The sequence below is a fragment of the Protopterus annectens genome, chromosome 1.part2 (genome assembly GCF_019279795.1).
Source record: "Protopterus annectens isolate FY-2018-M chromosome 1.part2, PAN1.0, whole genome shotgun sequence".
In the NCBI taxonomy this organism is placed as follows: Eukaryota; Metazoa; Chordata; order Ceratodontiformes; family Protopteridae; genus Protopterus; species Protopterus annectens.
Window position 1 is genome coordinate 355,496,703 of NC_056727.1, and position 24,769 is coordinate 355,521,471.

The window sequence follows — 24,769 nt, forward strand, 5'->3', positions numbered from 1 at the left end:
GGATAGTGCTTCCTCAAAGCATGGTTTCAATAGACCCTAGAGTATGAGCTTGTTCTTTCTCTCCTGTAACACTCTAGGACAGGAAGCATGGCAGAACAAACATGACTCCTGTAAGTGGATGGCCCTTAGGCAGTAGACACAGCTACTGTGGCCATCCGTTAAGGACATCTTTTGGGAGCATTTCATGCACTTTTTGAACACCAAGGGTTTATGCTCCTTACTTTCTTAGGACATATTACACACACACACAACCCAGAGAGATTGAAAAAGAGAAAAAGGAGGACTAGGGTCCTCTAACTAAAATGGGCCCAGCCTTAAGAAGGAGTTACACGAGGACTAGGTCCTCTAACTTAAACGGGCCTAGCCCGGTGTAGTGAAACTAGGTCTTCTAACTTAGACCAGAAAGGAAAGTCCATGCACACAAGAGAAACCGTAAATGACACAAATTTCTATATACCTAAAAAAAACAGGTAGTATACTTGCAATCCTAGTAAATTCACAAGCAGATCCTCGCCAAAACAAACAATGTCAAAATAGCACAAACTAACTGCCAAGGGTGACAAAAAAAAGGTCACAACAACAACAGACAAGACAACAGGAGCCCCTGTTGACTAAGAGTGGAAAAATGCCAAAAACTCTACCTAATCAAAAAATGCGCAACGGCGCCTAAATTAACTGGCACACAGGATACCAATAACAACTAGTAAACTAAGTTGCACTCAAAAAGGGCAAGCAATGCAACTGCCTAATATATTAGCAACACTAAATATACAATAAAGGTTCTAATAAAGCATTGAATACGACAGAATACAAAGAATTTTGAAAAACTTAGCCAGAGCCAAGAGAAGCAAAACTGAACTCGTTGACGCGGCAAATGAGATCTGGGGATTGTACTGGTGCACCATGGGATACCTGCTTAGCCACGAGCCAACCAGAAGTCTTCCAGCTTGAAAATCGGCCGAGTCGGAGCAGAGGATCGGCTCCGAACCCATATGTAAACATGAAGGGGAGATCGGACTACCTAACATCTTGTATTTTAGTACTGTCACCAAAAGATTGCTAGGAAAAATTATTTGCCCTCTTCCCCTTTTTTTTATTCTAGGATTGGTTTCGGTTCAGTTCATGTCAAGGTAAAAAAGTCAAAGCTTTACCCTTTGAGAATGATGTTCCATGGAGGGCATGTTACTTTAAAAAGGAAGAGAGAAACTAACACTGCATGGATAACTTCACCTCTATACAGTTTTACAACAATCAGATTTTAAGTGTTTTTAGGCTTCAGGTTCATTTATCTTGTCATTTTAAATTAATCAAAAGTAGGAAACTTTAATAAACTATGTTTATTTAAAAAAATATCTTGGGAGAAGTAATAAACAGCAGTTGCAGATGTTCTCAAAGAACTCAAGAAACGTTAAGAGTTTAATGATCATGTCCAACTAGTGCTGCTTTCTATCGAATTCTGTCTGTGGAAAATTGTGGCAGACGAAGGTTAAAAATCTTGGGTAACAGAAATGGAGGAAGGAGGCATTTCTTAAAAGGAGAAAGCTGTCAGTGGATCAAAATAAAAACTGCTTGAAAAGTGATGATGAAAGGCTTATAGCAAGAGCTAGCTATATGTGCAACTACAGACAATACATGCAGTTTTAAGTTACAGGAGCACAGCCGAGCAGTTAGTTCCTGGTTTGCCTCACAATACCCCCCCCCACATTACCCGATGGAAATTCGGGCATGCAAAACTAGTTCAAAGCATTCAGCAAACAGCGAGAAATTAGATTATACAACGACTCCCCCATTAATATTCCAAAACGTGCACGCTGATTGGTCAGCGTGCACGTTGTAAATCAAGAGAGTTATAGTAATGGAAAAAGGTCCAGTCGCCTGGACTTTTTCCATTAGTATAACTTTTTTTTTTTTTTTTTTTACAGCAACGGAGAACGCAAGATCTCGGTTGCTTGTTACAACCTGTCTCGCCATGTTAAACGAGTTTAACATGGCGAGACAGCTTTTAAAAAAAGCAACGGAGCATCTCTGTTGCTTTCTTTAAAGTTGTCTTGCTATGTTAAACTCATTTAACATTGCGAGACACTTTAAAAAGCAACGGAGATCTTGCTTTCTCCGTTGCTTTTTTCAAAACTGTTATGTTATGTTAAATGGGTTTAACCTAGCGAGACAGCTTTAAAAAAGTAACAGAGATTCTCCGTTGCTTTTTTTAAAGCTGTCTCGCTATGTTAAACTCATTTAACATAGCGAGACAGGCTGTAAAAAGCAACGGAGATCTTGCTTTATCCGTTGCTTTTGCCCACAGCTCTGATGTACTGCATAAATATACGCATGCGCAGTACATCAGAACTGACGCAGAATACCCAGACAGCTGCGGAAGGGCAGCAAGGAGGCATTATACAATGTCATTATTTAAGAAAAGTAATTATTTTTTTTCTTAAATAATGTCATTGTATAACAGCAATAACCCACTTCTGGGTGTGGGTAATGCTGGATTTACCCACGTTTGGCTTTGTTTGGCCACTCGGGGTTTGCCCTCGTGACCAAACCACACCAACCGTGGGTAAATCCAGCATTACCCACACCCAGGCGTGGGTTATTGCTATAATAGCCCATCTTGATAATGTATTCTAATTTCTAGAGAAAATATGGAAACAGAATGCATCACCTAGGCGTGAAAGGGGATTTAGGAAATGCCAGTAAAACTACTTTCTTCCCACTTCTGAACTGCAATTGGTGACAGCTTTTAAGCAGCACAAAAATGAAACAAATCAGAAAAAAATCAGATTGGTGCAGTATCTCCGTTTCTATTCAGAGGGAGGAAGTCTGACCTTCAAACTGTGCAGGCAGCATATGTACCTGCAGAATTAAATAAGTGTTTGAGTACTAGAATATTATACATTAAAAAAATCAGCTTCATGCTAGAATGTACATATATCTGATTAAGGTGAGGGGGTTCAGCACTGGGATTTATTATGTCTAAAAACTAGTCTTCAAAAATCAACTACATGAGCATTTCCTACTTTTATTTAAAATAACGTTTTATTTGCCAGACACGGATGGGAGTGTACGTGGGAGTGGCGCTCTCTCCTTTCAGTTATAAGGGAAAAAAATCCATATAAAAATCAATCACAGACGTTCCAGTCTCTTTTTATCAAATGCTACCAAATATCTGCAGGACAATTCTTTAATTCTGTGGTGCTACCTGCTAAATATCAAAGACGGTAAAAAAATAATGGTAACAGCAGTGCTAATACCTTTACCAAGAACAAAATAGGCAGATGTTTAAGCATGTTTACAAAAAAGAGAAAACAGCTATGTCAGCAATGGTTTATACTCTAGCAAATACTGATGCAGCTTCTTTATTTTCAAACTTCTGCTACTTAAATTTCATACACCTTTTCAGTCTTACCAGAAGAGCTGTATGTGATGCGTTTTGCTCAGTGACAATAGTATTACAAGAGTTACTGTATGACAATTATATACAGAAATTAGATATTTACATCCTTGTTTTTTTCGATTGCTCATTTCCTGTATAGGTCATGTAATATATTAATGAACTAACTGCATAAGTTTATGTAAATGTTATCAATGATTGCTTATTACTTTGGTAAAATAAGCATTCGCTAAAAAAAAAGTCATTTTGCCAGTACGGCAGATCTGTTAACCATGTTTTAAGACATTGTTGATAGCATCTGTAAGTATGACTGAAACAGCTGAAATTGTCACAGAACTCCAAAGAAGACATTTTTTAGTGATATGATCTGGTCAGATCACAGAGAGGAGCTCTTAAAATTTAATCTTTAAGCAAGAAATATCTTTACTGAATTATCACTCATGACACAGGCAATCATACATTGATATAAATGAACATAAACCATACTGACAGTTTCAGTTGCAAACGTACATCACGCAATCTTGTATACAGTCACTGTCAAACATTACACAGCTCATTCAATTCCTACATTCCCTTAAACCTCATTCCTCCTATAAAACATTATTCAGTACGTACTGTTCCACAATTCCCATTTTTTTCTATGTAATTTGCTCCTACCCCTTTCTAAAGATTCCACTTGCAATTATTTTCTCTCTTTTACTATATTCACTACTTCTAGTAAGGTTGAGTTAGACTAATTTCCATTTTCTAGTAATTGCTATTTTTGGCAGCCACTAGAATTAAACTCAGCAAAGCCTTAATGTATCTATGCAATTAATTCAGATTTTGTATTACAGCTCAAAAAATAATTTCTTTGGTTACACTAATTTGCTTACTCAGTATTTCTGACAGAATCGTCTGCAGGAATTTTTAAAGTCTGCCAACTCATTACGCTCGCAAAAATATATGTTCCCAGTTACCGCTTTCATCCCCAACACACATCCAGCATTTGCAATCTACCCGAGGAAAAATTCTTTTGGAGTTTGCTTGGGGTATAAAATACCTATATCATTTCCAAGCAAAGATCCTACACCTTTTAGACATAGCTGCATACTTGGGAGCCATATTATAAAAATTCATTTTGTGAAAAACAGAGGTGCAATGTAGAAGCAAACTGGATAAAGCCTATTAAAATGCATGAATCTGTGGTACAACAGAAACTGGAGATGCGATGCATAAAGCTAACCTGAAAGGACAAGAAAGAATAGTTGTGTAAGAACTTACCATAACCATAGATGTCCTTTCTCTTCCATGTTGCAGTATTCACAACCTTAGGGAGTTACTGCCTGCAGCTCCGGATATCCAGCCAGTATAACAAAGTCTTTCAATCAGGGGTACATGCGATGTAGAATGCAGAGGCCATAAACTGACGTCGGCTATAACTGAGACGTCTGCATGTACCCAACTCAGAAACTGGCTGCCACAAAGAGAGACACCCCAGGAGCAGTAGGAAAGAGCTCAAGCATCAGTATCTCAGGCACACCCCAGCAGTGTTATGAAAATGGCCAAACAAGAAAGGACAATAGGGGGTTGGTGGGTGGGAATGAATACTGCAACATGGAAGAGAAGGACATCTATGGTTATGTTAAGTTCTTTCACAACTATTCTATGTCCTTCTATTCTCATGTTGCAGTATTCACAACCTTAGGGAAAGTACCACTGCTCTCTAGGAAGATGCATGGGAGGTATGAAGGGGACCAGAGTCAATGAGGCCCTGCAGGACAGACCTAGCAAACCCTGCTCTAGCCCTAGAGATCAGGTCCAATTTGTAATGTTTGGTAAAGGTGTGTACAGAGGACCACGTTGCAGCCTCTAGGATACAGGAGTATAAATTCCCTTGAAAAAAGCTGCTGAAGAGGAAGCTGTTCTAGTGGAATGGGCCCCAACAGGTGAAGTCAGTTGCTTTCCATTAAAGGAGGAGCAAAAAGCTATAGCCTTAGAAATTAAAGAGGCAACAGCACGTTTAGAAACTGCTTTGACAAGAGCTCTAGGATGGAATGAGACAAAAAGCTGGTCAGACTGTCTGACGGACTTTGTCTTATCTAGGTAAAACCTCAGTTGCCTGTGAACATCCAGGGAATGCAAGGCCCTTTCTGAGGAGTTCTGTGGTTGCGGGTAAAACACAGATAGATTAATGGTCTGGGTTTAAGGAAATTTCGTTGACTACTTTAGGCATTAAAGAAGGGTTAGTTCTGAGACAGACCCTATCTTTATGAAAAATAAGGTAGGGAGGAGAAGCCATAAGGGCTTGGATCTCAGAGACCCTCCTGGCAGAAGTAAAGGCCAGTAATAAAACTTGTTTTCCATGTGCAGAATTTAAGGGAGGAGGAGTGGGCTTGCTCAAAAGGTGCCAACGTAAGCTTTTCCAGCACAAAGCTGAGGTCCCAAGGAGAGGGGCTAGGCTTACGGGGAGGTCTTATATGAAGGACCCCTTTCAGAAACAGCTTGACGTCTAGTCTGGAAGCCAAGGGAGGAGTCAAGGGAAGGCAAGCAGAAATGGCAGATAGGTGTACTTTTACTAAAGAGTAGGTCAACCTTGACTGTAGTAACTCACACAGGTAGGAAAGGACAAGTGGAACAGAAACTAGGAAAGGGTCCTGTTGTTTCCTAAGGCACCATTCGGAGAATCTTTTCCACTTTGATAACTAACTTCTCTTGGTACTTGGTCTCCTGGCCTCCTGCAGGACAGTGAGTATGTCCTCTGAGTATAGGTGCCTAAAGGAGATCAGAATTGTATCACCCACATTGTCAGTTTGAGGGTGAGTAGGTGGGGGTGAATCAGGGATCCCCTGTTTTGTGTGAGTAGGTCGAAGCAGTGAGGTAACCTGTGGTGATTGCCCTGGGCTAAAAGGTTGAGAAGGGGAAGCCAATGCTGTCTTGGCCAGAAGGGAGTCATCTGCAGGATATTTGGTTTGTCCTTCTGTACTTTCAGGAAGACATTGTGAATCAGAGGAAATGGAGGCAAGGCATAAAGGAACATTCCCTCCCATGAAAAGGAGAAGGCGTTCACTTTCCAAGCCTGTGGATAATGGAGCCTTGAGCAGAAGAGAAGCATCTGTTTGTTCTAGGAGGTGGCAAACAGATCTGGCTGAGGAATACCCCACCTGTGAATTAGATCAAGAAGTACCTCCCTGTGGAGCATCTATTTGTGGGAGGGTGATAATGTTCTGCTTAGGGTGTCTGCTATCCAGTTTTCGTCTGATGGGATGTAGACTGCCAGCAAGTGAATTTGAAGATCTGCTGCCAGGTACCAAATCTCTACTGCCAGACTGCACAGGAGGTAAGACTCTCTCTCTCTCCCTGCTGGTTTATGTACCACAGGACAGTTCACGTGGTCTGTGATGACCTGCAAGGTGCCTAGCAGAAGGATCTGTTAAAAGGCCTGCATGCCCAAGAATAGGGCGTTTAGTTCTCTCAGGTTGATGTGGTCTCTCCTTCCACAACAGACCATTCCCCCCTGAACTTTGTGCTGATTGCTGGCATGGTGAGGGATGGCTCCCCAACCTAAACTTGACGCATCTGTGTACAGGTGCTGTTTGGGTGGGGGACCTGCAGTGGTACCCCTTGATTCAGGGAGACACGAGAGTTCCTTCTTTAAGCTTGGAAGAAGGGGTAGTTTTTTTTAAAGGGATGAGAGTGTTGGCTCCAAGAGTTTCTCAAGACCCACTGAAACTTCCTCATGTGCATTTTGGCAAGAGGGATCATGGGAATCAAGGAAGCCATGTATCCTAGTATTCTGAGAAATTCCCTTGCTGTGATGGATGCTAGAGGTAGCAGGAAGTGGAAGAACTGAGAAAAAAATTTTGGGTGGAGGGACAAAGACGGACATCAAGTCTGTCCTGATCCTGCACCCCAGGAAGACAAGGTCTTGGGATGGAGTCATTTGAAACCTTTAGCCATTTAGTGTGAAACCTAGACCTGCACATCATGTGCAAGTGTTGGGAAGAGGATGAGTGGATCCTGGTGCAAAATAAGGTCGTACAAGTAGGGGTAAAACTGTGTGCCCTGCAGTCTGCAATGGCTGGGGCTAAGCACTTTGTGAGGACTCTTGGTGCTGTGGAGAGGCCAAAGGGTAAGGCAAAAAATTGAAAATGAGAAGAACCCACAGAGAAGCGCAAGTATCTTCTGTAAGGGGGAATGATGGGGATATGAAGGTAAGTATCCTTCAGATCCAGGGAGACCATGAAGGCTTGCTGAGGTATGAGGGGAAAGAGGTGTTGTAAAGGTAGCATTTTGAAGATACGTTCTTGAGGAAGAGAATGAGGTAGGATAAGTCGGACCATCTTTTCTGGGGACCAGAGAGTTGGCTGAGGAAAGGTGGCAGGAATGACACCTGATTTTGAGGGGGTTGTGGTGGCCCCTGTAAGGGAGGCATAGCCCACCAAGTCATAAAGTATGCCCCCCTCTCGATGATGGAAAGCACCCACTTGTCTGAGGTGATTTTCTGCCAGGAGGGTAGGGATAGGGTAAGGTGGAGTTGGTTAAGGGGGGAGAGTCACAGTGGAGGAGCTCTTCCCGTGTCTGGCTGCCTCCAAAAGGAAGATGGAGTGGAGGTGGTTGAAGCCCCTGGAGCAGATTCTTTCCTGGTATGGCTATGTCTCCTGGGCTGAGTAGCAGAGAAGCGGGAGGAATGTCTCTAGACAAAGCTAGGTTTTTAAGTAATTTCTATGAAATCTGGGAACAGGTGAGACTAGTAGATGTTTTAAATTTTGTAAGTCTTTACCTTTTTCCTGTAGGAACTTAAAGTAGCTCAGCAGAGGCAGCTCCAAATAGGGCTTTATTGTCCAAAGGTGCATCTAGCAACTTAGCTTGAACATCCAAAGGTAAGGGCTGGAGTCTCAGCCACGAAAACCTCCTTAGAACAGAAGCAGCTGACTTAGAAGAAGCTTCTACAGCATCATACCTGCACTTGGAGTGTCTGGTCACTTGAGAAACCGTGGATAGAAGGGTACTTATTTGAGTCTTAACAGGGGATTCTGGAAACTCTGACAGAAGGTTACAGGGCGTGGTCAGGGAATCTAATGCAAACTTTGCCATGTGTGTCTGATAAATAATAGCTCTAATGGTCAAAGTGGAAGAAGTATAAACTTTCCTCCCCAACCTGTCCATAAATTTACTGTCTTTACCTGTAGGGAAAAGGAAAGAAGGAAGCTGCCTAGAGGACTTATCTGGTGACACAGCAATCATCGCAGGTTCTGCTGGAGGATTTTTGAAAAGAAACTGCTCCTGAGCGGACAGAAACAGGAGGCTGCGACTCTGGGCTTTGTGAGGCAGCAGAAAAAGCATCTTGAAATGCAGGAAGAAACGGGAGAACTGCAGATGGTGAAGGCTGCTCCATCTGCAAGAACTCAAAGTATCTCTTTTTTGGCTCAGAGACATCTGATAGTTCCCATTTGAAATATTGTCTAAGCAGGTAAATGGTATTTCCCAAGGAAAAATCTTCTCCAAGGGAATCAGGAGTGAGAGATTCTTCTTCTGAGTTAAGAAAGTCTTTGGGTGAACTCAACTGAGAGCAATAAATTAAGGAATCATCTGAAGAGGAAGACTCCTCCTCAGAGAGTTCCTGAGGGGCAGCAGGTAGGCCTGTCTGTGGGATCTGGGTCTGAAGAGCCTGAAAAGCCTTGAACAGTTTGGGAAAAGGTCTCCCAGGGAGGAGAAGGGTCTTCTGAAGTGTGGTTCTCCTTCTGATACTTTTTTAACGGAGAAGAGGGAGCAGACATGGGCCTAGGAGCCGACATTATAGTGGTTGCCAAGAATGAAGTACAAGCAGGGCCAGCCAAAGCAGTGAGCCGTGGTTCCCCTTCACCATCAGAGTGAGATGGTTGTAAAACCTCAGGGGATGAACTCTGGGTATTTGCAGAGCTGGCTTCTGATTTGGTTCCCGATTGCTACGCAGTATCCAGCATCTGAAGCAATCCTGGGCTGATATCTGCCTCAAGGATAACACCAGATGACTGGGCGCAGCCAAGGCATCAGGCCTAACTTTCTTGGCCTTCTTCCTAGGCGGTTCTTCAGAAGGGCCTGCTCCACTTTCAATGTCGGACGCCAAACGTAGGAGGTGCTCCTTTTCTAAATAAAAGTTTTAAAGCCACTAGACAGCTTCTTAGGGTTTTCAGAACAAAGGAATGATAGAGCTTACAGGCCTTGTAATCGTGAGCCTCCCCCAAACAAAATAAACACTGCTCATGTGGGTCCTCATAAGAGACTTGCATACTACAAAGCAGACTTTCCCTTAGGAGAAGACATGTAGGTCTGACAAAAAACAAATAAGCAAAAAAATTCCCACAAGGGTACTTGTCTCTGAGTGGACAGCCAGAGAGCGATCAAAATCGGATGGACGATGTCTAGCAAACACCATAATACTGAACTAGTGAACGGACGTCTGATTCTCACTGCGGCAGAAAAATTCTGAGTTGGGTACGTGCAAACGTCACAGTTATAGCTGATGTCAGTTTATGGCCCCTGCATTCTACATCGCACATAGTCCTGATTGAAAGACTTTGGTATACTGGCTGGATGTCCGGTGCTGCAGGCAGCAACTCCCTAAGGTTATGAATAGTGCAACATGAGAGCATCTCGTCATGACCTTTCAGCTTGACAGAAAAGGGAATTATTACAGAATATTAAACATTCATTTGTCATTAACACAGCATTGTAAATATAAAAAAATGCCTTTTTAGAGTACTGCTTCAAGATGTCAGTCTAGTCATTGTTAGTATGCCTAAATGCATTGTTAGTATGCCTAAATGCAGTTGTCAGATTACACAAAGGTCTACAGGATAGGCATTTAAGCAGAGAAATAAGGATAGTGGGCTGGCTCGCAAAACACTGTGCTTAGCTGCAAGGAAGACTTGCAACTAAGTACAAGATGACAAGACAGATCCTGACTCAGAAAACTGCAGTCATTTAAGCATAAAATATTTGAACTTGCTAAAGAGGTAAGCGAAATTTGCATTCATAAGTTTTCCAAAAGAGCAGTCAGCTGCAGTGATGAACCAGTGTTGCACAATGAAAAAAGCTGCACCAATTCACAAAGCTACAAATGAAACACATTCTGTAATGCTACTAATGGCACTTGCAGCCTTTTATTTACTTACATTTACAGTCAAAAGCAGCATATCAGTATGCAGACACTCACCACTGCCCCCTTTCCAGATGTCAGAATGACATAAGCAACTAGCTGCTCAGTGACGCAGGGCTATGCAGAGTCCTCATGCAACTTTGCATCCCTTGCCGAGATCCCTAATTATTCATGAGGGCTTTATTTGGAACCATCTTTGAGAACTGCACTTTGCAATTCACTCAGGGCCCTACAAGCTTGGCAAAAAACTCTGCCCAAGCTACTGGGAACATGCCTCTCAAGCTGATTTTCAGGGACATCCTTTATTTTGACTCCAATTTTAGCTCTGCCCCTCTAAATCCTCATAAAGATGGTGACTTCTAGAGAGAGAAAAGGCAGTGAATTACATTTAATAAATAATGACAATAATTATTAGTGCAGACTTGCTTTGCTTCAGAAAATGGTTATTATTCACATTCTCTTATTCTATCAATGTTTCAAGTTAATAGTACTAATATTTAAAAAAGTGACCCTGATCATCCTTATTTCTGGATTTGTCCCCGATTTATTCAGAGCTATGGCTGGGAAAATTTTCTGAATTCAGCCTACTTTCATTTTAATTTAGCTATCACATGTACAGACAGTTTAGTAAATTAAACTAAAACTCATGGCAAAAACAAGAAGAATATGACAGATAAGCCACTTAAAAGTAAAAACAAATCGGAAGACTTCATACGATTTACCTGCACAGATCAGATTTCATGTAGCTCCAAGTACATCTGGATTAGCTCATTCTAGCAGTCCTTCATCAAGACAAAACATGACTACAAGACATGCACAGAGGCCAACACATTATCACACATGGCCATGTTCCTTTTCACAAAGAAAACAAAAAAAAAAAATGAAGGATGCACTCAGTCTGTACTCAGAATGTGATATTTCCAATGGATTTTCGCTTCACTGGGGGTAACAGACAAACATTCACTGTAAAATGAAATGTACACACCTTGTGGGTCTGCTTTCTTGTAGGCATTTCCAGCATCTACAAAACTGGCAGCAGCGTCATGTTTGCTCTGAAGCTGCATGTGGAGTTTAGCTGCTTGACAAAAAGCATTCCCTGCAGCTGGAAAACAAAATATGCATATTTCTATATGTTAAGATTTGCAGTAGTTAACTTTTCATCAAAACAGCTCTAATGTTTTCAAAACTAAACCAAAAACATTATATTGACAGCAATGAAGCATAGAATTAAAACACTACTTTTATTTATTGTAAATGTTTTACTTACCTAGTAAGAAAAAAATGGACAATTGTGTACTACTTAATTACTGAATTAATTCACTATTAACAAATATAAATTTATATACACATACGTTTTATATATGTAATTCATTTTATATATGTAAATTAAATGTGTATCTTGATTCTACACTCAGTTTCAGTTAGCAATGTATACACATATGCTGCTTTGTCTGTTATGTAAACTGCATTTCTCTATCTTGCAATTACTGTATCATTGTTCTCGCTATTAACTCATGTGTCCAGTTTTTAATCACTAACTGTGCCATTTTTTGTTAAATTTGTTAATTTACTTGTTAATTATTTCCGAATTATTGTTATATAACTAATTTCTTTACTGACTTGCTTTGTACATTATTGATAAATACGTGTTCAATTTGATTGTTTAAAACTATTTGTATGTATACCCGCGGTGGTGGTGCTGCAGTAGCATTGTCGCCTCACAGTAAGACGCTGTCTGGTTCGATTCTCAGCTAGAGCGTGTTCTGCGTGGAGACATGCGTGAATGGGCATACCTTCGTTGAAGGTTGTGCGTCAGGGCTGGTAACTCGGCACGTAAAAATCAACTACCAATCATTAGCAGACCGGAGTTCCACTGTGGCGACCCCTAACCGGGAAAAGCCGAAAGAAACAACAATACTATTTGTATGCATGGAGTTTTTCTACCCGGGCCTCCACTGAAAATTACCCTCATGCCCAGCTGGACATTATATGGTAAACAAACAAAATAAATAAAAATAAATAAATAAATGTATACAAACACAAACATACAATCTGATTAATAACAGAAAAGAAAACTACACTTTTAAGTTACATTTCACATAAAGAAATGTTATCAAAATGGATTTTTCGACAATCTTCTTCTGGCTGCATCACTGGCTCTTCAAAAGATAATAAAAATGAGTGTGCAAAATGATGCTTAATTATCTTACTTGGTAATAAACACTGCATTCTAGAACCAACCATCTGTGAGGTTTAAAGCACACAACCTAAAACATATCCCCCCTTAACACGCAAGGTATGGTTTCTGTAAATGTCACAGTTTACTTCTAATCTTAAAAAAATGTAAACAAAAATAAAAACATATTTTTGATGAACTAGGAAACTTTACTGAGCCACTAAAGTGAAAGACAAGAGCTTTTGTCTACTAAACTATTTAGGAGTTGAAGACTCCTTCAGATCAGTGTTAATGCCAGATAAACAGTGCTTTTTAACTGTATTTCTTAAAAACAATACCTACCCACTGCGTCAACAGGAGTGTGGCAGTTGCCTCTCTACAGGGTGATGAAGGTCACCTTTTGCAAGATGTTTGGGAGGGCTCTTTGGTGGTATCTGTGGCCAACTATGCAGCTGGGGAAAAAGCGTGGTCTAGATGGGTCCTAGTGTGTCACCTGCTAGGAAGTGCAGTGGCTGATGAAGACCAATGTTAACTGGTAGTTGGATGCCTGCACTGACACTCTGGAGAGTCTCCTTATGTAACAGAGCTGCTGTGACTGGATGACCCATCCATTGTACCACCTGAGACAGTACCCTTCCCACAAATTAAATGAAAATTAGACCCAAACAGTTCTGACAGTTAAGCTAGTCTATAAAAGAGCCTGCTGAATTCCTCCTACCCTTCTAAATAAAATGAAAAACTGGCACCCATACCAAATAAAAGTATACACTTCTTCCCCCACCACCTATTTTTTCTTCATGTTATCCTTTTGTGTGTTCCCTGCTTGCTTTTCCCCATTTCTACCTATACAGTCACCATGTCCCCCCACCCCCATTTATATGGAGAAATTATCCTTGCACTTTGCTATGGTGGTCTTAATACCGATGTTGCAATTATGATGCATATATGCATGTGCACACATTGGACAAGCCACCTATCTGATGATTTCTCTAGGGTAATGTGACTTCCCATAAAAAGGTCTTTCCAGCAGTGCAATCAATAGCATTATTGAGGTTGCAGTTTTACAATGCAGTGTTCTTCCTATGTCATCTCTTACGCATACCCAATTGTCATTGAGGCACTTTATTCTGCTCTACTTAATGCTGCATGTGATGTCCAGTTAATATCCCACTATACCGCCTCTAAATAATGTGACACCTGGGCAATACCCTACTGGACTGTCAACAATAATGTGACGTCTCCCACTATCCCGGGTCAGTAACCAAGGAGCTTCAATTCTCACTACTGACTCCAATGCAAGACTGTCATTTAAACAGGAATAATATTCCACAATTGTCCCCTAAGAGCACACCAAGAACACAATCTATAACCTGGGACGGGACTGTATACTTCTGTCCACACCTAATGTAACTCATTACACACTCCAGAACAATGTGTGTCCACACCTAAAGTAACTCCTTATTACACACTCCAGAACAATGTGTCTCAGTTTAAGACCTCTGATATACTTAAATAAATATCCAACATCCAAACACTTCTGGGAAGGTCTGACACAGATTTCCAGCTATGTCCCTTCCCCAAATAATACGGTAATGCTGCCACCAATCAGTCCGTCTTCATGCCTTTTAAAGGTGTGTCCAATTATTAAAATTAGATATTAAAACAAATGATAGCAAATGACCTGAGCAGCCAGGTTTTCAGAGTGGCCTGGGAGGTTATCAAGGCAAGTACAAGCACAATCAAATCACTAAAGAAAGCACAGATCAACCAGCCACAATACAAAGTAATAAAAATATTTAATAATGGAGTAAAATGATTAACAATATAAAACAGTAATTTCCAACAAACAGAACTCACCAGGAAAATTAATTCAATACTGAAGGATAGATATCCAACATTTAGAAAAACTCTGATTAGTAATGATGAAACACTGCCTCTGATCTAAACTAAATTATTACAACAGAGCAAAGGCAGGCTTACAGTTCTTGTTGAGTCCTTTTGGGTATCCACTGCACAGTACATATGTGAGCAACTGACAACTGTAACTGGCAACCTATTTCAACTATCTTCAACAGGCTCTTTTACAGACTAACCTGTCAACTGTTCCAGTTCTATCATTTCATATTTTGAAAATCAACCAACAGCTGTTTACTAAAGTTCCTTCCTGTCTTTCAGCTTCTGACAGTAACGCATAGCAACTGTCAACATTCCAATTATATCGTCTGCAGATCAGCTGAATCAGAGACCGTTTTCCTTTAGAATCTTTCTTCACAAACATTAGTCGTTAGAAATTTAAAAGGACACTGTTTAAGACTAAAACATTTTGTACAAACACATTATAAATCAACATGTAAGAACTTATTTACAATATTATAGCTAGTCATGCTGACATAATACACAGGTTAATCTGAAATTACGTACAAAAATTCAGCCAGACATGCTAGCACAGATGAGTGTCCAATTTCCTCACAATGCATGCTGGTGTTCTGCTGCTTTCTGACCACCCGTGTGGTGTGTGTGTGTGTGTGTGTGTGTGTGTGTGTGTGTGAGAGTGTGTGTGTGTGTGTGTGTGTGTGTGTGTGTGTGTGTGTGTGTGTGTGTGTGTGTGTGTGCCCCATGTGCATGTGCTCAAATACCTGGAAGGCTTAGCAAAGACAAAAAGAGAACAGCTTTATCAGTAAAAGGTACTGGTGTTTCTCATTTTTAAGATGTATTTTTTAGCAATTGTTTATTAATATTTAATTATACTTCTGCCTTACAAAGAAGAAAATGCAACTTCATCTACAAAAGAATTTAAGATGCTACAGTCAGAATTAAAATGCAAAAACTCATATCTGCAGTGCTTTACCTTGCCCGTAGATACCCTGTAGCTGAGATTACCTTAGACTAACATCACACCTGCCGGTTTTTCCTTTCCACTACAAAAAAGTACTTTTGAGAACTCGCACTCAATCCCATTCTCCTTTGAAATTATTACACTTCGTGCCATTCACACTCATCTGCTCACTCAGACAAGACAACAGTGATATCTCTTGGCAAAAGGTCTACAATACCAAAGACTCATAAGATTAATGAACCCAGTGGGTAGTTCAAGGCTGCAGAAAACACCCCAGTAGTGCAAGACTACAATACCCATCGCACATTCAGACCACCATCTGAAATGGAATAAATGAAAGAAGGAGGTGTTTCCATTTATATTAAAAAACAATCGTATTTCTAGACTGGTCAAACAGGATGACTCACTTGAGCTACTCCACATCCAGCTGACCACATGCAAAATCCCCCACCATATCCTTGCTAGCTACAGGTCCATAACCATGAAAACCACTCTACATACCTGTAATTACTAGAATCACTTACTATTTAGTCCAACACATTACTCATGAGTAATTTTAACTACTCGTCTGCAATACAAACGGGGAAACATACACAACCACTAACATGCAGATTTAGAGATTCCTGGACTTTGCCAATGCAAACGCTCTGGAACAGCTGGTCTGCACTCCCACTAGGAGCTCAAATATCATTGACATAGTACTCACAAACATAGGGGAGTGCTGCACACTCTCCAGCAAAATGCCCTTGCTGGTAAGATCGGATCATAAATTGGTGTCCTTTCAAATAAATGTAAAGGTAGAACCCCCATCAAACCCTAAAACCCTAAAGAATTTTTCCCAAGGCAAATTACCTCCTATTAAGTTTTAGCATAGGTAATTTTAAAGCTCCCCTTAACTAAGCCCAAAAATAGAGGCCTCTGCAGAAGTATACATGAATACTCTGTACAACCACAAACAACTGCATAGAAACAGCAGTACCTGACCGAACTAAACCTAGGTCTATCTAGAAAAATATGTCACCCTGGTGGACCCCCGGCATAAACAGACTATACAACAGAGGGAAGAAAATCCTGTCTAGAAGCAAGTGGAAAGTTGCACACAGAGAAAAAAACCCTTTAGTCTCAACAAGCAAATCAGGGAATTAGTCAAGTCTTCAAGAGCTAAATACGAGACTAAAATTGCCTCCCCAAGCAAAGGATAACTACAAAGCAGTTACAGTCATGTCCAAAATATTAAGGGATACACTCAATGTGCTGAGTTGGCTGTAGAAGGCACTATCTATACTCAGCCAGAAGAAATGTCAAACCTGCAGGCTGATAAATTCAGATCAAATTTCACCATCTCATCACCTCCGGTCACTCCCCATAAAATACCCCCTACCATTCCTTTGCTAGTTATCATAAAAGAAAAGGTCATCACTCTCAAGCTAGAAACATGGCATCAATGGGCCCCTGATGGAATCCCAGGGTGCCTATTAAATAGCTTGAAACATGACATAGCAGACCCACTCAGATCTCTACTTGACCTCAATCTCCAGAAAGTCTTTATCTCAGTAGAGTGGAGGACAGCAACAGTCATCCCTCCGCACAAGGAGAGATCATTAACAGACGCAGGAAACTACCAATCCACAAGTCTGACCAGCCTCACATGCAAGACTATGGACAAGATAATCATGGATCTGATTAACAACAACAACATAGGAAATCTCTAGACTCCAGACCCAACCCAGTTCAGCTTCAAGGGCAGGTCCTGCCTGCTCAGTCTGGTGGACTTCTTGACTTCCAAGAAGGCTGCACATTCAGTAACAGCTTAATTCTAGTTCTCCCAGTGTGAGAAGAGAAACTTGGCAGAGAAAGCCAGCAGACCTAGATTTCTGGATAAATTTCAGTAACCATCTAGTACATCCACTGCCTGGATGCCAGAAAAAAGAAAGAGGACCTGAAGGAAAATCAGCTACAAAAGGTGACAAAAAAACACCGACTGAGAAAAGTACTGCTGCTGTTCAGCAAAAAGCAATGCAAGCTCCAGATATGACTTCCAGTAACCTAGAGGAAAGTATAAGGCAACTGCACACAGAGCTGACGAAACACTGATGGAGTAGATCAACTCAAACAATAAAAAGCTGTCAACTCAAACAATAAAAAGCTGAAAAAATGGAAGCAGCTTTACCCAGATATTTGGATAAGGTGATAAAACGGCAGAACTCGGATATAAAAATGAAGAAAAGGCTGTCTGAACACCTAGGACACCTATAATGTATGGTGTTCCGAAAATGTATAAATTTCTAGTGGATTCCTCTTGAAGACCAAAAGTCTCAGCTAGGGGATAGGTCACGGAACCCATCTCAAAATATTTAGAAAACAAATTAAAACCTGTGTTAAGCATGTTTACAACTGTTATTAAAACACTGCTGATTTTTTAACAGTTATTTGACTGGTCAAGGGACAATAATATTATAGACTGTCATTTTCTTACACTTGATGTAGATTCTCTTTTCCCCTCTGTACCAAATGATAAGGCACTGAATATATAAGATAATTTATTTCACAAATGTCATTGTATGCGACTTCAGAAATCAATATATATGCACTATTACATATAATATTACATAATAATGTGTTTACTTCATGACAAATATTATAGACAAAGAGGCATGGCCATGGGTACTCCCGTGGCCAACACATACGACAATATTGCTATGAATAAGTGGGAAGAATATGTATGATCTCAGTCTAGTCCATATTATAATAATGTGATATTCTATAAATGATTTGTTGATGATTTGTTATATGGCAAGGCTCATGATCATTCCAAGGGGTTTACAAATAATTAAAATGCCAACCTACTGTGACAAGTATCCACAACTGATTCAACAATGGCAGATTATAAATTGTTCCATCCAGTATATGCAACTAATGAACACTTTTGTTTTTAGTCTACTGAAACTGCCCTTAAAGCAGAAGTTATGCAGACTTATGAGCTCACTGCTGCAACAGAAACTAATTTGCATTCTACACTGCTGAGACAATTGGCAGGCTTGCTATTTTCGAAAAACGGAAAAAAAAAAAAAATGAAAACTGAGGTGAGATTTCCAAGACTTTAAGACTGGTGAAGTCTTTTCTTTGTCTAATCGGGACAGCCATCCCTTTAAGGCGGTGGTAACTGCTGAAGTGCAACTGAAAATGCATGACAATGTTAGTCCAGATGGAACATGCAATCATGGCTTCAACACTGGTTATGACCCTAGACCCTTTAGACTTTCCAGTATTACAGAAGGAGCTGTATCTGCTGCAGGTGGAATGGAGGAGACTCAACAGTACTCCAGGACGGAGCAGAGTGAAGCAGCGAGACTGGCGACCAGTAAGGAGGAGTCAAAATCAACAGTAAATGGTATCGCTTATAACTTATGGTACAGAGTCACTCAACATGAACTTGCACTGCAGACATACTTGGGGAATTTAAATTATTTATTAGAAACTTGAACGTGAAGCTTTTATATGGGCATGAAAGTTCAAACAATAACACAGGTAAGAAAAGACAAGCATATCTGTACCTTTAAGCAATCTGGTAATAGTGGCTTTTGAAAACACTATGGAAAATGAAATCTATAAATTGTTTATGGGTGTAAATAAGAATAATTTTTACAACTGAACTAAGGAACAACAGGCAGCAATAAAATCTTTGGTTGATAATACAAATACAATAATAAAAAATGCAGATAAAGATGAGACAGTTGTGTTAGATATTAGCTATTATAACACAGCTATGATACAAATGCTTAGTACAGATTATTATTTACTAAAAAAGAGAAATAGTGACCATCACTGCTGATGTTAATTCAACAATATACATTTACATGAAGAAATTTATTGTGAAATACTGGAATACTTAAATGCGTCAACACCTAGGACTCCTATAATTTGTGGTGTTCTGAAAATTCATAAATCTCTAGTGGATCCACCTTTGAGACCAATAGTCTCAGCTAGGGGATAGGTCACAGAACCCATATGAAAATATTTAGGAACAAATTAAAATCTGTATTAAAGCAAGTCTACAACTATTATTAAAAATACTGCTGATTTTTTAATGCAGTTATTTGTTTAACAATAATATTACAGACTGTCATTTGTTACACTTGATGTCTATTCTCTTTTCATCTTCACCCCAAATGATGAAGGTGTTAAACATATAAGATAATTTATTTCACAAATATTATATATGACTTCAGCAAACAACATGATATATGCACCTTTACTTATACTACATAATAATGTGTTTTTATTTCATAACAAATATTATAGACAATAAAAGAGGTGTGGCCATGGGTATTGCAGTGGTCAACACATGACAATATTGTCATGAATAACTGAGAAGGATATATAATATCTCAATCCAATCCCTCTTATAATAATGATATTCTCCAACAATAAATCCACAGACCCACTACCCCAGTTCACATAGTCTCCTCAAACAGTATTATCATTGAAACAGTAGATAGTATAAAGTTACTTGGTGTCACAAGAGATTCCTCCCTAAAATATGAGGAGCACATTGCCTTTACCATAAAAAAGAGGTTCATATTAGGCTCAGCTGCATGTACAGGTCAAGAACATTCCTCACCCCTACCACTAGACAAGACATTGCCAGAACACACCTTCTGTCCACACTACTGTATGCCTCCCCCATATTTATTAATCTCAGAAAATCTGAACTATCCAAACTAGAGGTCTGTTACCATAAAATAGCTCGTTTTTCTGCTGTTCTCCAAAATAGAACTCATCACTGTGAAGCCCTGTAACAGCTGCACTGGCTTGAGCTACCTAACCCTTTATCACATAACTAACACTCAACATCTTACACCAACCAAATGCCTGTCCAGCTCTAAGGAATCTTGTGCAATCTTATAATACCTCCCATCTACTTCTAAAAGTCATGACTCCATATTCGCAAATTATATCACCAAAATATGGAACTGTATTCCCCAACATATACTTAATACTCCTACTACTTCAAAATTCAAACTCCTCTTTAAAGACCATCTAAACAATAAATGGCTCTGTTCCTGTATCACCCCTGGATATCTGTCGCTTCCCTCACTCTTTTTCATTCCTCCTGACCACTTTACTTCTTAGACTTGCATCTTTTTCACAAAAGATTTGAGCTGCTTTAAATTATAAATATATTGTACTGCATCAACTATATACCTATCTTCTCTGTTTGCATTAACATAATATGATTTTTAAATTACTAATATTAGATGACCTGTTACATGATTTCACTTTGTTTAAATACGGTTATATTGTAATAACTATATATTATTACTGTTTGACTTATTAGGTCAATTGCTATATAATAACTATATATTATTACTGTTTGACTTATTAGGTCAATTGCTATATTTTGTTTCTGGAGAATTTCTCCCCAGGTCTCCACTGAAAATGGGCTGTTAGCCCAGATGGACTATCCTGGTAAACAAATGTAAATAATGGGATATTCTATAAACAATTTGTTAATGATTTGTTTCTCACATGACAAGGCTCATCTGTTTTAGAAGAGTTTTTTGCATATATTAATGCTGCCAGTACACTTTTTTAGATTGATTTTCTAGACATTAGGCTTAAGAATAAAGTAGGAGGAATTGAGATAACATTATATAAAAAAGTGAAAAAGAACACACATCTTCATTGCACATTTGCAGTGCCAATACTGAAAAAAAAAAAAAATATATATATATATATATATATATATATATATATATATATATCTATATATCTATATATATATATATATATATATATATATATATATACATACATACACACACACACACACTGTATATGTATATATATATATATATATATATATATATATATATATATATACACACACACACACACACACACACACACACACACACACACACACACACACACACACGCATACTGAAAACATTTTAAAACCATTATACAAGAACAGATTTTATATAAAAGCTTATAGCACTTGTTAAAGAATATGGTGTATATGTCTCTCTGCTAAGGATCCAGTGGATTTTATATATACAGTCAAAACTTTGCATAAGCACGTTAAAAACAAAACAAGCACACTTTTTAAGTTTATAAAACTTGGTGTTATTTATGAGAGCATTATAGGTTGTGATATAAAAAAATGAAACTAAGACAAAGGAAAACAAGTGGATAGCCAGATTTATGGTGCACAGATATCCAAGCTTAAATGAAGCTCTTCGTATAAAGCCAATTTTAAAAGCCATAAGAAATAAAGTTAAGTAATTGTTTCTTTAAGTGCTTGATTAACAGTCATTTGAATTTTAACTGATTTTCTAATTGATTTTAACTGTAGTGGTCATGTGATTTGCTGTGTGTATTTAAGAAGTGGTTTTATTCACTTTTGGTTATTTGTCTGAAGCAGCTTCTCAAACAAACGTGTGACATGTATAGTTTTATTAAAGTAATTTACTACTGGTATACATGGTTCCAGATTGCTTTTTTGTTTTATAATTCAGTGTATTTAAGTTATCCAGTCTCAATGTGTTGGTCTGACTTATTTCACTACTTGAATATGAGACTGCACAATAAGAGAGGTTTCAAAAAAATTGTACAATTTGGATGACAAAGCACACACGGAAAACCTGAGATTTTCTGCTGTACCCAAGATGTTGGAAGGAACAGACTGCATTAATTTTATGCCAGCACAAATACACAATTGGACTGGTATTCCACAACAGGAGTTAAGTGAAAGGGCACACTGCGTGCAGGCTTCAAAAAGTACAGTTTTGTACCTACCATAAATGTAGATGTTCGAAGATCCACATTGCTGCAGTCCTTACACTTGGGTAGTCCGCTGTCCTCGGTCGGCCCGAATATCAAAGTATAAGGCTGACGTCGGTCAAGGCGCATTTGACTGACATCAGGACGTCAGGGTACAAATGCGCATGACCGACGCCATATCCTCAGTCTTTTCTTGCCCCAGATGTCAGAAGACCCTAAAAATAAAGGTCAAAACCAAAAGACAGCAAACAACCAACCAACCACCCTTGCACTAACTATATGTACAATATATACAATATACACAATATGTACAACCCAACCCACACAACCACCTCTAACTACAGAGGGAAGGAGGGAGGGTAAATTGACTGCAGCAATGTGGATCTTCGAACATCTACATTTATGGTAGGTACAAAACTGTACTATGTTATTCATCTCACATTGCTGCAGTCCTTACACTTGGGTAGAATCCCAAAGCAGAGGTAAGGGAGGATGGCTAACTACAAGGAAGCAGGAGCTGCCAAGATGCCCTGCAAAACAGCCGTGGCAAAACCAGCCCTGGATTTAGAGTAAAGTGGCAGGTGATAATGCCTAGAAAAAGTATGCACTGAACTCCAAGTAGCTGCCTCCAAAATATCCTTGGTTGCCACTCCCTCAAAAGCTGTCAAGTGGCAGTAGCCCTAGTGGAATGAGGCCTAATCCCAGCTGGAATCTCCTTGCCATGATGGGAATAACAGAAAGCAATGCAAAACCCAATCCACTTAGAAATAGTTTGTTTTGACACAGGCTTGCCCTGAGAACTCAAAGCAAAAGAAACAAACAACTGCTGAGACTGCCTGAACCCTTTAGTTCTGTCCAAATAATAACGCAACTGCCTGTGTACATCTAAAGTGTGCAAAATCTTTTCCCCCCTATTTTGGGGATCTGCATAAAAAGTAGGCAAATGAATAGTTTGGTTTAAGGCCACACTAGAAACCACCTTAGGCATAAAGGAAGGATTAGTACGTAATGATACCCTATCCTTATGAAAAATCAAAAAAGGCTCAACCGCCATAAGGGCCTGCAATTCAGAAACCCTTCTTGCAGAAGTAATGGCCAACAAAAAAGCAGTCTTCCATGACAAGTATTTCAACTCAGCAGTAGCCGCAGGCTCAAAAGGTTGTAGAGTAAGTTTCTCCAACACAAAGTTGAGGTCCCAAGCAGGAGTAGGAGCTCTACGTGGGGGTCTTATATTCTTTGCCCCTCTAAGAAATTGCTTGAACAAAGGATGAGAAAACAATGGTGGGTCACAATCATAGTGAGCTGAAATTGCTGCAGCATGAATCTTAATGGAAGAGAAAGACAAACCCTTGTCCAATAGCTCAGTAAGATATTGAAGAGCCACACTCAAATTAGGCTCAGAAACATCCAAATCCTTTGCTGCACTCCAAAATAAAAATCTCTTCCATTTTTCTGCATACACTTTACGTGTACTAGGTCTTCTGGCTTCCATAATCACATTCAAAACTTGTTGAGGAAGTTGAGACCTGCTGTGGTTCAAAACAGAATATGCCAGGCTGTTAGATGAAGAGAGTGAAGCTTGACATTGAGTAGATGACCGTCCCTCTGAGACAAAAGGTGTGGAATTAAAGGTAAAGGCCATGGAGGCTTCCTTACCAGATTCCTCAGTAATGGGTACCAGTGTTGTCGAGGCCAATCTGGAGCTATCAAAATCATCCTTGGCTTGTCTTGTCTGACCTTTAGGAGTACCTTTGGGAGGAGAGGCAGAGGTGGAAAGGCATACACATGAAGATTTTCCCAACTGAACGAAAGAGCATCCACTTTCCAAGCTGTGTGATGAAACCTTTTCGTGCAAAACTTTGGCAGCTGGTGGTTTAGTGGAGAAGCTTACAGATCTATGTCTGGAGTTCCCCATGACACTGTCAATTTTTGAAATACATGAAGATCCAGTTTCCACTCATGGGGATCCATGATTTGCCTGCTTAACACATCTGCTAAGGAGTTCTGTGCTCCTGGCAGAAACCTTGCCTGAAGAGTAAGCTGCAAGCTGAGCGCAGTCTCCCACAAAATCATTGCTTGCCTGCATAGAGGATAAGAATGTGTTCCCCCTTGCTTGTTGATGTACCACATGACAGTTGTGTTGTCTGTTAGAATCAACACCTGCCCTGGAAGAAGTAACTCCTTGAAAGCCATCAATGCAAACTGGACTGCTAACATCTCCTTCATGTTGATATGTAGATGCTGTAGTCTGGCAGGCCACTTGTCTTGTATCCACTTTCCATTCAGATGAGCTCCCAAGCTATGTCTGAGGCATCTGTCGTCAGAATCTGACTCGCCTCTGGCCGGGTCACAGAGAGTCCCTTGTTTAGGTGACATTCCTGAGCCCACCACAAAAATTCCTTTTGAATGCAAGGTATTATTTGAATGACAGTGTCCAGATCCTGGCAGTGCTGTGTC

At 39.7% G+C, this 24,769-nt stretch overlaps 1 protein-coding gene across 1 annotated transcript in view; it reads right to left on the minus strand.

Moving 5' to 3' along the window:
* NAPB (NSF attachment protein beta) overlaps positions 1-24,769 on the minus strand; it is a 665,740-nt gene that overhangs the window by 404,687 nt on the left and 236,284 nt on the right. Inside the window, exon 3 of the mRNA XM_044056384.1 lies at positions 11,500-11,616. Within this exon, the coding sequence (XP_043912319.1) occupies positions 11,500-11,616 (117 nt within the window). The remainder of the gene's footprint in view (positions 1-11,499; positions 11,617-24,769) is intronic.